General features: G+C 41.6%; 1 protein-coding gene across 1 annotated transcript; it reads left to right on the forward strand.

Annotated features, from left to right (window-relative positions):
* Positions 1-11,083: 11,083 nt before the first annotated feature.
* Positions 11,084-12,921, forward strand: LOC110793495 (leucine-rich repeat extensin-like protein 4). Its single transcript, XM_021998374.2, has one exon. It carries the CDS (start codon positions 11,309-11,311, stop codon positions 12,611-12,613), a length of 1,305 nt encoding a protein of 434 aa, XP_021854066.1. The 5' UTR covers positions 11,084-11,308; the 3' UTR covers positions 12,614-12,921.
* Positions 12,922-15,577: the final 2,656 nt, after the last annotated feature.

Here is a 15,577-nt window from a genome sequence, read left to right on the forward strand (position 1 = left end):
AAGTCCAAGGATCTGCACTCCAAGGCTGAGGACCGCTCCCTACGAAATAGTATCCGGGATGAGGAACAAAAGGCCTCGAACTGCTTGCACCCCCAAAGGAATGCATGGTAGGATCAACATATACAAAAGGGGCAGCTCCCCAATCAGCATCAGAGTGCCTCTAACGAGTACCAGCACCGGACCCCTGTCCTAAGTCCAAGCTCGGTCCCTCCTGCCTCGAGGAAGTCTCCACCTGGGGCTCCCTATCAACAGAACCTCTGCGGCCTCGACGGCGCTCCTACACAAAAAATAAATTTTAAGAATCAACATCCAAGTTCGAGTTTCCATAATACAAATTTCAAAATCAAAAAAAGCACCTCACTGTCCCGGCCAGAAAACATCTGGGTCAGCTTGGCACAATGCCTCTTCAAAGAATCAATCAAAAGCATCCAGCGACGCACTCTCACCCGAGGCGCCTGCATACAAAATTCAAGATCAATTCCCAGATACAAGATTACAATCAGTTTCAAGAAAAATGCAATAGTACTTACAGCTGCATAATGCTCGGGTACAGCATCATACGATCTCCGGTGCAGAGGAGAAGCTACAGGAATGGTCACCTCCACCTGTTCCCCGTCCGAGTTCTCATAGCGGATGACCCTATCAGCATAGGGAATGTCCTCAGGATCGACCTCCTCCTCCTACATACAATTATACATTCATACAATCAAACCAATATAAAATGATACCAGAATACAAGAATACAAGATACAAAGTTCAAGAGCTCACCGGCAGTACGAAGCATATTGGTGGAGCCAGCCTCCTCAAGAAGTCATCATAGCTGCCTTCCTTTGTACAAAGTCCCTCCAAGAACGGCAAACATCATCGCCCCTAGCATTCACATAGAGTCGGGCAAGCTCTTCATCCGGTGCCAGCATGGACTCCGGTGGGTCCTTGGGGACAAGCCTATCCCCCGAACTGTGCTAAAGGGACACTCGCTCCCCCAGATACCACATATGGCGATACACCCCCGGGAGAAAAACCCACCGTCCAAACAAGAAATGGGCACGAGCAGCCGAGGCAGGTACAGGCGCGTCAGCAAAAGAACGCCACACCACCTACAAAGCAGACAACTCAGGCAACTATACAAGTACAAATACAAAAGAGCAAAACAGTACAAAAATATTACCTCATCAGCAGGTAGTACTCTCCAAGCTCTGCGGGAGGCCGCCAGAGGCACCCTCCTGCGCACCGCTCTTATCCAAGAGGCAGCATACAGGTAAGCCGCATTTCCAGTACGGTCCGGCGCCAAAAGTCGGAAAGTGTTCGTACATCCAAATCTTTCAAGAAAGCAAGCAAAACATCAGTCAAGTTCAAAATACAAACATACAAGTACAAGGCACAGAGTACAAGGAGTCTTAAATACCTCCAGCACACTCCACAGAGAAGCAATGCTCGGCTCACTCTCCGGCGCAGTTCGAAAGGCACACTTCATCTCGTACAAGAGGTGGCTATATGCCAGACCACCCCAGCTGTAGCTCGAGACAACCCTCAAATCCTGCAAAGCTGACAAGGAGCTAATGTGCACCCGACTGTTCCTGCTCGGGGCCACCACCCTACTCATCAGAGCTAAGAGGAAGAGCCTAACCCCCTGCTCTGCGGACACACCCACGCTTTGGATAGCGTTCATGATCACCGCCAAGCAAGTCCCTGGCAGCGGCCGAGAGCCACGTCAGCTTCGAATCGAAGGTCACGTTACTCTCAGAAAAAGGAAGACCCGTACTCATGGCAAACTAAAAAGGGGTAATGGTGATCTCCCCCCACGCCATATGAAAAGTATTGGTGGTATCCCACCACCTCTCCAGAAAAGCCTGTAGCCGGGGTTTGATCCCCGTTCTCCTCGGAGTATCTCCCATGGCACGCCAGAAATCGACTAGGCCCGTCTGCAACCAGAACCCCATAGCCTCCTCGTCAGCACGAATGGCTTTAAAAGCCTTCTGAAGCTCCGCCAAGGACCAGAAGGTGCAAAACGGCTCTCCATCGGCCTACAGATGAACGAATCAGCTCAAAACCTATACAAGTACAAGATACAAATTCAAAGCATAGTGCAAGACTCACCAAGCCAGCGCGAGGCCGCTGAGACAAGTGAAACTCCGGTCGAAACACCAGATCGGAAGGACTCCAGCCAGTACCGACGAAAGTGGGTGCTCTCCGGGGAACCATACCCCCATCCGGCGCATTTACCGCAGCCGCTTCATCGTCCGAAGCGTCCTCCTCAGCAGCTCGAACCACCGAAGATTCGGCGAGCTTCCTCCGAGTATGACGAGTTCTACACCAACGCCTAGGCTACCCACGCCGAAGCAGGTATACAAGCTCAACACCAACGCCTAGGCTACCCATGCCGAAGCCAACATTCCAAAGCTCTACAAACAACACCTAGGCATCCTAGCCTATTCTCTCCTGAGACCCTGCTAGGTCACCGATGAGACCACTATCTACAAATACCAGGTACAAGATTCAAGAAAAATTTCAAAAAAATTTCAAATCTACAAGTTCCAACAGTTCCAGTTCGAGTGGCTATCAAACAATTTTTTACAAAATTCAAGAAGCCTACTATCATGCGAGCATCATGTCAACAAGCATTTCAAAGTACAAAAAAATCAAAACTACATGCAATCCTAGAATTTATTTCATAAGCAAAACATGAAATACTTACATGGACAAGGCAAGAACAAGACCAAGGGAAGACAATTCGACCTTTGAGAGAGAAAAGAAAGCAAGAGAATGAGGAATTGCTCCTCAAATGGCACGGCAAGGGGCGCCTATATAGCGCAGCCCCGCGTCAAACGCCGAGCTCAGCGCCCAGCGCTGCCTACTGCATGCGCAGGAATCTTCAGCGCGCGCACGGTCTCCCGTGCTGATTGCACGTCCTTTGCTGCTACGGTTTTCTACACCAGGCATCAAACATCAAATCGTGCTATTTTCCGAAAATACGGGTACATACTTGTGTCTCCAAGTACAAACAGATGAATATTTCGAGGATACAAAGTCCAAAAAATATAACAATTGAGGCGTTCGACTCCCAACGGACCTAAGCTCCAGGAAAGTCAGCCGAAATTTCAAAATCTCAAGGGCCAGTAAAAAGCTTTTGTCCCCAATGAAGCACATCCCCAACGGATTAACTCCGGGTGTTCAAAAAATTCAAGATTCAATTTCAAGAATTCAAAGTTCAAAATTTTCGATGCCAAGTTCCGTCCTAACCCCAAAGACGGATGAACAGTACAAGTACAAACCGAAATCGTCACAGCCGAACGGAGGTAGACTCTATCCTTTTTTTTCTAACGCTTGTTTTGTGCAGGTACCGGCGTACAAAGAATGGTCTTGATTGCAGAACATCTTGATCATTCTCCGTCCCGAGTCGAAAACTGTCTCCCCATTGGGATGATGATGATACCATTATCCTTGTTAGGTAATTGGAGAAACTCCGTGCGGAAATTCCAATTGCTAAAAGCATGTCCAAAATCCAAGAGCCACAATCCAATCCCCGAGGCCGTTCCCCTTCCTGAACTCGGTACAAAATACAATTTTCAAAAACCAATCTCAAAATCCAAGTACAATCTCATCTAGTAGACCGTTCCATTGGTTTTACTAAGCCTTTTCCACTCAAAATCAAATAAGGAAAGTCAAATTCGGGCGCCGGCCCACAAAACCGAGCAAGCCGGGCCTCGTCCCGTAAAACCAAAATTCAAAACCAGAAACAGCTTGTTTTTAGACGCAAAATCAATTCTTAACCTCCAAGAAAACACTACGTACCAAACATCGTACTATTCGTACGAAGGTACATCAATACAAGACAAATCAAGGACGGAGTCCACGTCCTTGTTTTGGCAGCATTCACGCCACATCACCAGCACTGGGCGCTGCTTCGGCGTGCTGCGCTGGCAATGGCTGGCGTTTAGCATCCATTCCCCCTATAAATACCCCCTAAGTCCAAGCATTAAGGGAGGCATATTCAAGACATAACGTCGTAATACAAAAATTGCACCTCAATATTCAATACAAAAATCAATACAAAATCCTCCAAAAATACCATACAATCTTCAAGCTTTAAGCAATTTGGAGTTCTAATCGGAAAGCTTGCCTAAACCTAATTACTAGGTAATTCCGAATCCCAACCTTAATCTATTCAATGATGTCTTGATTTTCTATTTTCAAAATGATTAGTAAGTTGGCAATTTTTACTCTTAAAAATGTCACTTGCAACAATCATACATCTTTTCAAAATCCAAACTTTTCAAAATACAAAAATGCAAACTTTCAAGATTCAAGGATGTTCAAAGTTGTTTGTAATCACTTCTTTGAACTAGAATCATTCTCAAGTATGGAGTAATCAAAGATGATGCCTTTCTAACTTTTAAAGGTTTATTCCTTGAGATTCAACACTCCATTTTTCAATATACAAGTTCAAGTTTTCAAATTTCAAGATCCAATTAATGTTTAGGGTTGCTCATTACTACTTCCCTAAACTAGGATCCTTTCAAAGTAAGGGCACGTCAAAGATCTAGTCTTTTCAACATTAAAAGGCCCGATCTTTGAGATTCAAGTCTCTTAACTTCAATATTTCAAGTTCAAGTTCAAGTTCAAGTATTTCAAGTTTAATATTTCAAGATTCAAAATTCAAGTTCAAATTCTATATGCAAAATCTAGGATACTTTGGGATGAGAAACTTCTCCCAAGTTGAGATTTTTTGGCTTTGAATTCGTGTCGGGCGCACTTATTTTTAAGTAGTCGTTTGGCGTTCGGATCTCATGTGCCCAAGTACAAATTTCAATATGGCAATGTCAATTATGCACCTTTCAATTCCGCAATTTCAATTCTGCACCTTTCAATTCCGCAATTTCAATTCCGCACTTTCAATAACGCATTTCAATAACGCATTTCAATTCCGCAATTTTACTTGCCTAGTCCTTCTAGGCAATGTGGACCTACTCCCTAGTCCATCTCTAGGGGGTCTTGTATTTACTAATTCCGCACTTATTTACTATTGTGATGTTGCTTTATTTGCTTTATTGCTTTCATCACCGCACATGCTAAATACAACAAAATACAAGGTTACATCACGCTTAACAAAGATAATTTCTTGGACAAACCGATCTTAGGTTCCCTTAAATTAACTTTAAAGCAAAGTGACCGCCATACAAAATAGAAATTCAATTTGTCCTAAATTCAAACCCACATAGTCTAAACTAGGGTATTTTCGAAAATATTTCTAAAGCTCGCGGAATAAGCATCTCGTTCCCTTGCCCGGATCTCACCCATCCGTTTCAAAGATTCAAGTCTTATCCTAATAGAGTCATTTACGGTCTTTCCAAACAAGACCCTAAACAATGTTTGGTGGCGACTCCTACGAAGTACAAAAATACGAAGGTTTCTAAAACAACCGCCCCCGTAGGGGAAAACTACAAAAACACCCCCTACAGGGACAGAGGGGGTAATAATAATAATAATAATAATAATAATAATAATAATAATAATAATAATAATAATAATAATAATAATAATAATAATAATAATAATAATAATAATAATAATAATAATAATAATAATAATAATAATAATAATAACAATAATAATAATAATATAATAATAATAATAATAATAATAATAATAATAATATCGTTTCTCTCTAAATTAGGGTGCGATTATGACGGTTGTTTCACGTCCATAATCCGGCAGGGTTTCCCGCGGCATTAGGGTCGGCAAAGGGTTCACGACGGCGGCTGACTTTCTCAGGCGGTTACAGGTGACGGTGGGGCAGTTTTTGTGTTGTTTTCTCGCGCATTAGTGCAGTTTCTGGTGTAGTTTTCGGTGCAGTTTCCGGCGTTCGGCGACTAGGGCAGACAGCCAAATCTCGCTGGTGGGTTTCCGGCATCGGCAGTCTGCGGTTGGGATTTCCGGCGAAGGGTTTTAACGTGCAGCAAGGTCCAGTATGCGGCAGGGTTTTCCAGCGAGGGGATTCGAATCAGGTGTAGCGAGGGGTTACGTTTTAACGTGCAGCGATTTCCGGTGCAGTGACGGTGGTTTTGTGGGTTCATGTGAATTGTGTAGAGACATTCTGGTGAAGTGACGGTGGTTTTGTGACGGAATCAGTTCCAGGATTTGGCGTTCAGTTTCTGGCAGTTTAGTGCATTCAGTTTCTGGCAATTCGGTGCGTTCAGTTTCAGTTTCCGGTGCAGTGACGGTGGTTTTGTGGCATAAACAATTATCCAGTAGCTTGTGTGTTATGAGTCTCGTGGGTGTATTTGGCAGTGGGTGCGTTGGTGTTGCTTTTTGGTGTTGGCAGTGAATATCGTGGGTGTCGAGTGGTGTTTTACGTGGTTATTATTGTGTATTGTATTCTGCATAGTGTCTTTGAAATGGGGGCCAATTGGAAGTGGGGTTGGAGTTGTCAAAATCCATTGTCCATTTGTCCATTATGCCTAATGGTGTGGTGCGTTTTCATTGTCCATTTGTGGGTCTTAGTGGGTGTCAAGACGACGGTGGAAATGGGCATACTAAGAGCTCTTTGATCACTCATCTTCGTGATCGTCATTGTAAGGGTGATGCTCAAGTGGTCACACGATAATCTCTAACCACTGACTTGGCTATTTTTTCTGAGGCTGAGTTGACCTTCCCCGTATGGGGATTTGGCTTTGTGGGAATTGTTTTAAAACACATGCTTTTCGTGCTAAATGTCTTCATGGTTCTGATTTTGTGGCCCCGCCTGTTGTTGAGGATGGTGTTGTTCTGTTTGTGCTCTATGGTTTTTCTAAACCGTATCTTGCTTCTGATGTTAGAATGGATATTGCGGTGCAAGAACAGGATTGTGGTTTTACCGTCACTCTTCTTGACAGATTGTTTTCTAAACCGCTTTGCACAGTGAAATCCATCCCTCCTAAATGTCGTTTGGGTTTTTCCCGGGTTTTGAGAGGCGCGCTTGATAGGGTTATTTGCAGGCCTGAGGATGCCTCTTATTGGGTAAAACTTCTCGTGTTGTCTCTATGTATCCTTAAGACCTTTAGTCAGAGAAGTAATCATGAGTGCACATCTGCAGTAAGGCGGCAACGACAGGAGGAGAGCATTGTTAATGCTATTCGTACTTGGAGTGAGCCGAGTGGTGATATGCTTCTTTTGCGGGAAGCTTTGGCAGCTGGATCCCCTACATTGATGGCCGCTGATGAGGGTCTTGATTTAGCAGAGCGTAATATCAAGCAGTGTCGTAGGAAGATTGGTGATGGCCATTACACTGCTGCAGTCCGTGTTATTTCTTCTTCTGGCGTTGCGCCTTATAATGAGGCCACTCTTGCAGATTTGCAGTCGAAACACCATGCCCTTCGTTTCCAGCTCCGTCCTTGCCTGATATTCATGTTGATGACCATCATCTCATGGCTACTTCTGCTGTTCTTTTAGACTGGGTTAGGAGTTTTCCTCGTGGCACATCTTGTGGGAGGGACGGTTTACGAGCTCAGCACCTTATGGATTGCTTGAGTGGGGATGTTGTGGCTATTTCCGATGAGTTATTTGACTCCATTTCTGGGGTGGTTAATCTCGTTTTAGCTGGGAAATGCCCTATGGGTTTGGGTGAGTATGTTGCTAGTGCTCCCCTCACCCCTCTTGTCAAGCCCGGTGGTGGTATTCGTCCTATTGTTGTTGATACTGTTTGGCGACGTCTGGTTTCGAAGGTTGGTGTTGTTATGGTTGGTCCGTCTTTGGGAAGTTATTTTGATGGTCTTTAATTTGGTGTTGGGGTATCTGCGGGTGGTGAGGCGATTCTTCATGTTGTGAACAAGTTGATTGAGGATCGGGGTTCTGATGTGGGTCTTTCAATGTTGTTGGTGGATTTTCAAAATGCCTTTAATTTAGTTGATCGAGCGGCCATGTTGCGTGAAGTTCGTCTTCGTTTTCCGGGCATTTCGCGATGGGTTGAATTCTGCTACTCTACTCCAGCCAGATTGTATTATGGGGAGCATACGTTATGGTCGTCTTAGGGTGTGTAGCAGGGTGACCCCCTTGGTCCTCTTTTCTTTTCTTTGGTTTTACAACCTCTGGTTTGTAAAATCAGGGACGTGTTTGATGTATGTCTTCAGGCATGGTATTTGGATGACGACACTATTATTGGTGATACCTTTGTGGTGGGGAAGGTACTGCAGTTGATTATGGAGGACGGGCCTTGTCTCGGGTTACATCTTAATGTGGAGAAGACCGATGTTTTCTGGCCTATAGAGGACCCTCGTAGCAGGCTTGTGGGAGTCTTTCCCCCTGACATTGCTCGTCCTTTGCATGGTGTTAAGTTGCTTGGTGGTCCCGCTAGTTCCGATCCAGTTTTTAGTGGTGAGCTTGTGATGCAGAGGGTAATCAAGACCATTGGGCTTATGGATAAGGTTTCTCAGCTTGATGATCCTCAGTGTGAGTTGTTGTTACTTAGGGCATGTACCGGAGTTTCTAAACTCTACTTTGCTTTGCGTACTTGTCCTCCTGGTATTTCTGAGGCTGCTCAGCGCACTTTCGATGAGGCTCTTCGATCTTCTTTGGAGTGTATTGTTACTGCTTCGGGGCCTGGCTTTGGTGATTGGCAGTGGCGACTTGCCACCTTACCTTTTTCTTTTGGCGGACTTGGCGTTTATTCCGCGGGTGATGTTCGGCATTATGCTTTTCTTGCTTCTCGGTTGCATTCTTCTGGTTTTCAGACACACCTTCTACGACATGCTGATATTATTGGCCCTGGTCGAGAATTTGAAGATGCATTGAGTCTATTTAGTGGAACGGTGGAGTATGACATTCTGAGTAACCCTAGTGAGGTCGTTGCCCCTAAACTTATGAAGAAATTGGCAGATATATATTTCACGAAGGTTACTGCATCTGCAAAATCCACCTTCTCTTTATCGTCTCAGCAATTGGCGTTGTGGAAATCGCAGCAGGGAGATCACACCTCTGCTTGGCTTCGTGCGGTCCCCATATCAGGTTTGGGACAGTCGATGAAAGCTAAGGCTTATCGATGTGTGTTGTGTTACCGGTTGGGGGTTCCTTTGTTCTCTGTTACAGTGCCATGTTCTGCTTGCTCCACGGTCTTTGCGGGAGACATCTTTAGTGATCATACGGTGTCATGTGCTGGCATCTTGGGTATTAAACATCGGCATAATGTGGTTCGGGATACCCTTGTTGATGTTTGTTATCGTTCTGGGATCTCGGCGCGGAAAGAGGTTGATATTGGTCTATCTGGAAGGAACGATGGAGCTCTCCGACCAGCAGACGTGTAGCTCTACTCTTGGGATCGGGGCTGTGATGTGTGCGTTGACTTGACGGGATCTTCTCCTTTGACACAGTCTGGGTTGTCTGGCTTTTCCCCGGGCCGGGTTGTGACTGATGCGGCTATTCGGAAGCGGGTCAAGTACGAAGCACGTTGCAGGGCCATTGGTTATGGCTTTCTTCCGTTCTCCTTTTCTTCTTTGGGGGAGCTAGATAAGGATGTTGTTGCGTTGCTGAAGCGGATTCAGAAGTTTTCTAGGACACAGGACATTGGAGCTCGTGCTGCTGCTCATATTTTCACCAGGATAGGTTTCGCTATAGCCAGAGGAGTGGGGGACCAGATTGTATCTCGGCTGCCCACTAATTATTTGTAAAATGTTTGACTTTGTTTGCATTTGATTTGGTGATATAATATGTGTGTGTTGACTTGACGGGATCATCTCCTTTGACACAATCTGGGTTGTCTGGCTTTGCCCCGGGTCGGGTTGTGACTGATGCGGCTATTCGGAAGCGGGTCAAGTACGAAGCAAGTTGCAGGGACATTGGTTATGACTTTCTTCAGTTCTCTTTCTCTTCTTTGGGGGAGCTGGATAAAGATGGTGTTGCGTTGCTGAAGCGGATTTAGAAGTTTTCTAGGACACATGACATTGGGGCTCATGCTGCTGCTCATATTTTCACCAGGATAGGCTTTGCTATAGCCAGAGGAGTGGGGGCCCAGATTGCATTTCGGCTTCCCTCTAATTATTTGTAAAATATTTGACTTTGTTAGCATTTGATGTATTATAATAATAATAATAATAAAAAAAAAATAATAATAATAATAAATAATAATAATAATAATAATAACAATATTATTTATTATTAATAATAATAAGGAAAAATTAGTAATATTAATCCAACCTTTAACCAATTTTCTTTTATTAAGTCCACCTACGCCATATTTTTTAATAATCCCACCTATTTCTACCCAACAACTTTTATTGTGCTCAACAAATCATAAACCTGTTGTAGGCGGTAATATGTCCCTACGTGGCAATACTCTCTCTCTCTCTCTCTCTCTCTCTCTCTTATCCCTCAATATATTCAGTCATCATCATCAATTCATCACCATCTCTTTGACTTTTTCACCGGTTACTAGTCACTTGAGCCCAATAAAATTCGTTGGGTAGTAAAGGTTAGATTATTAATTAATATGTCGTAGGTGGAATTAATAAAAGAAAATCGGCCAAAGGTTGAATTAATATTACCAAATTTTCATAATAAGGAAAAAATAATAATATTATTATTATTATTATTATTATTATTATTATTATTATTATTATTATTATTATTTATTAATATTGGAACTTATAGGAACTTTTCTGAACTTATCTAAACTTATTCGAACTTATTCGAACTTATTGGAACCTATCTGAAATTATTGGACGTGGAACTTATTTTTGTAAGGTGAACAGAACGTCCCTTAATCTTCTATATGCATCTCTATTCCCTTAAAAATGAAGAATTAAAGTACGTTGTATGAAAGATTTTCTAACTATATTTTTTTATAGAAATAAATAACCTCGAAAATTATATTGAGGCATATTCAATAATTTGGTCAAATGCGGTCTAAACCCGGTCCGGACGGAAAAAACCGAAAAAACCGAAATTTAGTCCGAGTCAAACCGAAAATTTTCTGACAAATCTTCATTCCACAAATTTTCTTGATTCTGGTTCGGATTTGGACCGGTGTGCAACCCCAGTATTACCGGAGAACGTACGAAATACTACTCAAAACTAAAATTTGAGAGTGGCTTAAATTACTCAAGTGATCAAGTCCTTTTCTTGCAACTATTCATATTAAATGTACACACACTGATTTTACCACCAAATTAGTAGAGCAAGACCCACCATTTGCTGTCTCCACCTTCTCATGCTTTCCTTCCTAGCAGTAAAACACACACTTCCACAGTTCACACCCTAACTTAAACCCCCCCAAAAAAATATGATACCAAGAATCATGAACATCAACAACACTTAAACAATAACCACAACTCCCTCAACAATGCCCACATTTCCCCTCATGCTCTCCCTCCTCCTCCTCTTCCTGCTCTCCACCGAGGCTGCCTTTGGTGTCGGCCTCGGCCTCGGTCTCGGCATTGGCGGAGGAACTACCGGAGGCGGCGGAGGTGGAGTTTGGGTTGGAGGAGGTGTTAACCCCTCAAATTCACCCCCTCAACAACAAGAAGCACCACCACAATCACAACAACAACCACCATCACCACCAAGTCCTAGCCTAAGCAAGTCTTACACAGCTCTACAAGCATGGAAATCCGCAATCACAGAAGACCCAAATGGGGTTTTAACCACTTGGGTGGGCCCAAATGTGTGTAATTACAAAGGTGTATTTTGCTCAAATGGTGACAATTATAATGGTGATTATAGTTACAATTCCCCTGTTTTTTCCTCTGTTTCTGCCATAGATCTCAACCATGCAAATCTCAAGGGCATTCTCGTCAAAGAACTGACTCTCCTCACTGAATTGTCTCTCCTCCATCTCAACTCCAACAGATTTTCAGGCACAATCCCTCAAAACTTCAAAGATTTTCTTTATCTCACTGAATTAGACTTAAGTAACAACCAATTTTCAGGCACATTTCCCAATCCTACCCTCTACATGCCCAGTCTCATGTACCTTGATATCAGATTCAACAATTTCTATGGTGCGATTCCCGATGATCTCTTCACTAAACAGCTTGATGCAATCTTCATCAACAACAACCAGTTTGATGGGCAACTCCCACAAAATTTGGGCAACTCCCCTGCTTCTGTGATCAACTTGTCCAACAACAAATTTTCTGGGGGTATCCCTGCAAGTTTAGGGTTTGTCAACTCTGCAATTAAAGAAATCCTGTTTTTAAACAACCAATTAAGTGGGTGTATACCAGAAAATCTGGGGTTGTTCTCGGATATCACTGTTCTTGATTTAAGCTTCAATTCTTTGATGGGTCATTTGCCAGATTCATTGTCCTGCCTGGAAGATATACAAGTGTTGAATTTGGCACATAATAAGTTGTCTGGTGAATTGCCAGATTTGGTTTGTTCATTGAAAAATCTGCTGAATTTGAGTATTGAGTACAATTTCTTTTCTGGGTATAGCCAAAAATGTACAAATTTGTTCATGAGAAGTATTGGGTTTGATATTTCTTTGAATTGTATACCTGGTAAAGGCATGCAGAGGCCTCCACCTGAATGTTATGGTATTCCTGGAACTGATTCAGATAGTTGTTTCAGAATCCCTTCTGGTAAACCTCTTGTTTGTGGGTCTTTGCTTGATCTCATCCTTGGAAATATCCCACTTTCTCCTTAATTACGGGGGAGTTTAACTTCTTTTTGTTAGCGTAACTCACCAGGTAATCCAGAGATAGGGTTCGGGTAATACATAATCGAGCTTTCAACAAATGTTGTTGCGTTTAATCGGTAGGGGGAGTTTAATTAACAATGCTAGTTGTTATATTTGTAATATTTTGTTTGTAAAAGAGGTTGGTGAAAGGGTAATGCAATCTCATTTAGTAGCATTGATGATAGTTGATGATTTAGACATGTAACTATATGTAGAAGTATTCAATTTGATGTCCAATATTGTATGTAATCCAGTTTCTAGTATCTTTCCGTTCATGTTCATGTCCATGTCCATGTCAATCTTTGTTGATAATTGAAGTACTATGATTTGGATAATTGAACTTATTTTGTACACTTTGTAATAGCCAATAAATTTGAAGCTTTTAAGGATAGGTACCTAAAATTTGGTTTCAGAGTATGAGACTAAAATCAAAGAACTTGATTCCATTGACACATGCCCTGGTTTAAGAGCATATTTTATAATACTTTGATCAGGTGAGAGGTTGCACTGGTCCACCTGATTGTAGAACAAAAATTTTAGGGGATTTTTAATCGACGTACTAATTTGCTAATAAGGACATTAATACCCTTTATACGAAATTAGCCCCCTTCCCCTTCACCCTTTACCACGAGCTTCTGCCATAGCCACGAGTTCCGACCACCGCGACAACCACCCTTCGCCACTCCTGTTATATCTGATAACCAACAACATCAAAGCCATTAACTTGTTAAAATTCTGCATATTCAGAAGCTATGAACAATGTATGTATTGATTAGAAAATTAAATTAAAGCATACACAATATGACTCAATCTCATCTTAATAATAGATAACCCCATACAAAAAATGAAAATTAAAACCCACAGATCAGAAAACATAAAATTAAGTACAATAAATTAAATAAGCATCGGATAATGGAGTAATATTAAGGAACATACTTGAGGGCTAATTTGCGATAAGCGGATTTAATTTCTTGATAATAAGGATTTGCACAAACGCACACTGCCTTTGTTGAGCCATGGTCGCCACCGCCATTTGTGGGCGGCTGGACCATGGTTCATACCGCCTTTTTTGGACGGCAGTGTGCGATTGTTCGCTATTAAAAAAAAATAGATTTATTTTTTAAATTGTGTTTAAAACCGTCTTGATCTTATTATAAAAAAATGTTTATTTTTAAAATTGTTATTATTATTATTGTTATCTATACTAATATATTAAAAGACGTTTGTGAAAACGTATATGTGTCAACATCAAATCTCGTGGATTAAAAGTTTCACTTCCTACCATCTCAACTAGCTACAGTGTTTGTCATATTTTCACATATAAATGTAAAATACAATCTTTTAAAATTGGGCACATTTTTCGAAAACGTAAACCCGACTAAAAGTAAAATCCTTAGCAACGCCCGGGCCACACACTAGTTTAGTATTATAATTAGTATTAGTATTAATTTAGCAAAAATTGACCTAAATAATATCAACTTTCACTCATATTCTCAAAACAATCATAACTTTGGATTATTTTGAAATAATCTCAACTTTCAGGTATATCTTCTTAAAATAATCCAAATTATCAATAACTTATGTACAATAGACCCATAATGGTTTTGTAATGACAAGAAAAAGAAGAATTCTGATTATTTTGAGAAGGTAACCCCAAAAGTTTGGATTAATCTAAAACTAGTGTGTGGCCCCGGCGTTGCCCCGAGTTTTGACTTTTATTCGGATTTTTTATTTTGTAAATATATGCCCATGTAGATGGTGTCGTCATCGAATTACGGTGGTGACACAAGATTAGTTGTCGATCAACGTACAACTTTCTTAATCTGAAACCCCATATCCAAAAATTAAAACAAAGTCGTATCCTTTTGTTCACGTTAGTTGATAAAATACTCAACCTCCGCCAGTGTTTCCCCTCTTACTCATTATTACATTCTATTACCCCGGTTTTTTTTTTGTTTTGTGGCTTAAGATAGGAAAGTAATAACCGTACATTTATAAATTAAGTAATTATTCATTCTATTTTTTGCATTCACTTTCATTTAATTTTATTATTATTATTTTTTTTTTTTTTAACATAGGCTCAAACTTACAAATATAAAAGTCTTACAAACCTACACTACATACTAATAACACTAAGATCTTATAGACCATTACAAATTCTAAACTACAAACAGTATTAATAAATAACGCAAGGGCTTTGTGCTTTTCTTGATTCAGCCCGTTATTGTTGGAAATGCATTGCTCACGCCACTTACACGACGTTATCTTGCAAAGGCAATTTGCAGCTATATTTCCTTTATAGTAGATGGTGCTGATGTTAGGTCCTTTACCATTAGAAGTATTCTGAAAGCACCTGCAAAACTGGGGGAACAAGGAGAGGAGAGGAAGAGAACCAATGTGATAGGCTAGATTAATTGACCTTGTGTATTCCACACAAGCGTCTAAACACAACTTGTGTAGCATGCTATGAACCCCCATAAAATGGGGAGCAGCGCTCAAATAAAGATTTTTGAAAGCGCTAAGAGACACCCTCAACGCTAACCTAAAAGGAGAAATAACACAAGCTATCCTCCACAACCAACTGACAACCCAACCCCAAGGACACTGAACCTTCCTATTACTCATTACTCCTTCCATACCCAAACAACTAACACTAAACCCCCAAGCCAACTCAAAACAGATAACTTCCATTCTTCTAACATCAACATCAGAGATGGAGATGGAGAGACTGACTTTACCACACAATAACTCCCCACACCTTCCAACAAACCCCTCATTTGATTGACAAATGGGTTAAACCACCTACAATCTGAATAACTCCAAAAGAAGTACCCAGACAACACCAGAAAACACAGAAGACATTCTGAACCAACAATCTTTAACAGGCTATTCTTAGAAAAAACAAGAAAAAACCAACACATAATACCCAAA

This window comes from Spinacia oleracea, chromosome 2, assembly GCF_020520425.1.
Source record: "Spinacia oleracea cultivar Varoflay chromosome 2, BTI_SOV_V1, whole genome shotgun sequence".
Lineage (NCBI taxonomy): Eukaryota > Viridiplantae > Streptophyta > Magnoliopsida > Caryophyllales > Amaranthaceae > Spinacia > Spinacia oleracea.